This window comes from Charadrius vociferus, unplaced genomic scaffold (genome assembly GCF_000708025.1).
Source record: "Charadrius vociferus isolate BGI_N301 unplaced genomic scaffold, ASM70802v2 scaffold567, whole genome shotgun sequence".
NCBI lineage: Eukaryota > Metazoa > Chordata > Aves > Charadriiformes > Charadriidae > Charadrius > Charadrius vociferus.
This window is the reverse complement of record NW_009649304.1, coordinates 639,926-640,788: the sequence shown is the minus strand read 5'-3', so window position 1 is coordinate 640,788 and position 863 is coordinate 639,926. Positions and strand designations below refer to the sequence as shown.

Genomic DNA, 863 nt, shown 5'->3' with positions numbered 1-863 from the left:
GGACAGACCCCCGGGAGGAGCAGGCAGAGGTGCAGGCGGGAGGAGAAGGCTCCTCCTGTGCCTCTTTGCAGCCCTGAGGTTGCGCTGGTGCAGCGGCGGTGGGGTCTGGCTCTCTCCCGGCGAGCGCCGGAGCGATGCAGGGCTGCAGCCACGGCCGGGCGGCTCAGAGGGCTGCCGCTGCTGCTTTTGCAGTGGAGAAGATCCAGGCGATGTTCACAGTCCTGGGAGCCTTTGGGTCAGTGACCACCGGCCACAGCAGCAGCTCCACGCGCTTCTCCATGGTCCTGTCGCTGGATTTCAGCGCAACCGGCCGGATAACCGCTGCTCACCTCCAGGTACCCCACGGGCCGTGTCGCCTGGGGAGATGGGAGGGCCGTGGCTGAAACTGGGGGTCCTCAGGACGGGGGGGAATAGCCCCTGTGCCGCGCTGCCCGGCCAGGCTGGGCGTGAGAGGAGGGATGCTCCTCTCCGCTTCTCCTGACCCAAAGGTGCCAAAGGCGCAGGGGCTCTGTCAGCCGCCTGGCAGGGTCCCCACCGCCCGCCACCCCCTCCTCCGGCAGGCAGTGCAAAACCAGCGCTGGAATGAAATGTTTATGAGGAAATGCATAATTCAGCATTTCATTAGCAGCACCTTACACGGCAGTGAGCAGAAGCGTCTGAGGGCTTTTATCACCGTCACCGTTATGCAAAGGCACTTTAATCAGAGCTGCATGTGCCCCCAGGCCTCGGCTGCTGGAGGAGGGGGATTGAGCCCGTGTCTGATTGTGGGGAACACCACGGCTTCTCTTCCCTGCCCCGCTGCTGCCCCTCCTCCGCCCCAGGCGCCGCGGGGAGCCGGTGGCCCAGCGTGGCCGGGGGCCTTG

At 65.8% G+C, this 863-nt stretch overlaps 2 protein-coding genes across 2 annotated transcripts in view; both read left to right on the top strand.

Annotated features, from left to right (window-relative positions):
• Positions 1–863, top strand: part of LOC104290097 (beta-crystallin B3-like) — a 369,903-nt gene that overhangs the window by 128,550 nt on the left and 240,490 nt on the right. The gene's annotated exons all lie outside the window — the stretch shown is intronic.
• The window catches only part of MYO18B (myosin XVIIIB), a 76,246-nt gene continuing 75,517 nt past the window's right edge, over positions 135–863 (top strand). The window contains exon 1 of the mRNA XM_009889168.1: positions 135–335. Coding sequence (XP_009887470.1) covers positions 135–335 — 201 coding nt within the window. The remainder of the gene's footprint in view (positions 336–863) is intronic.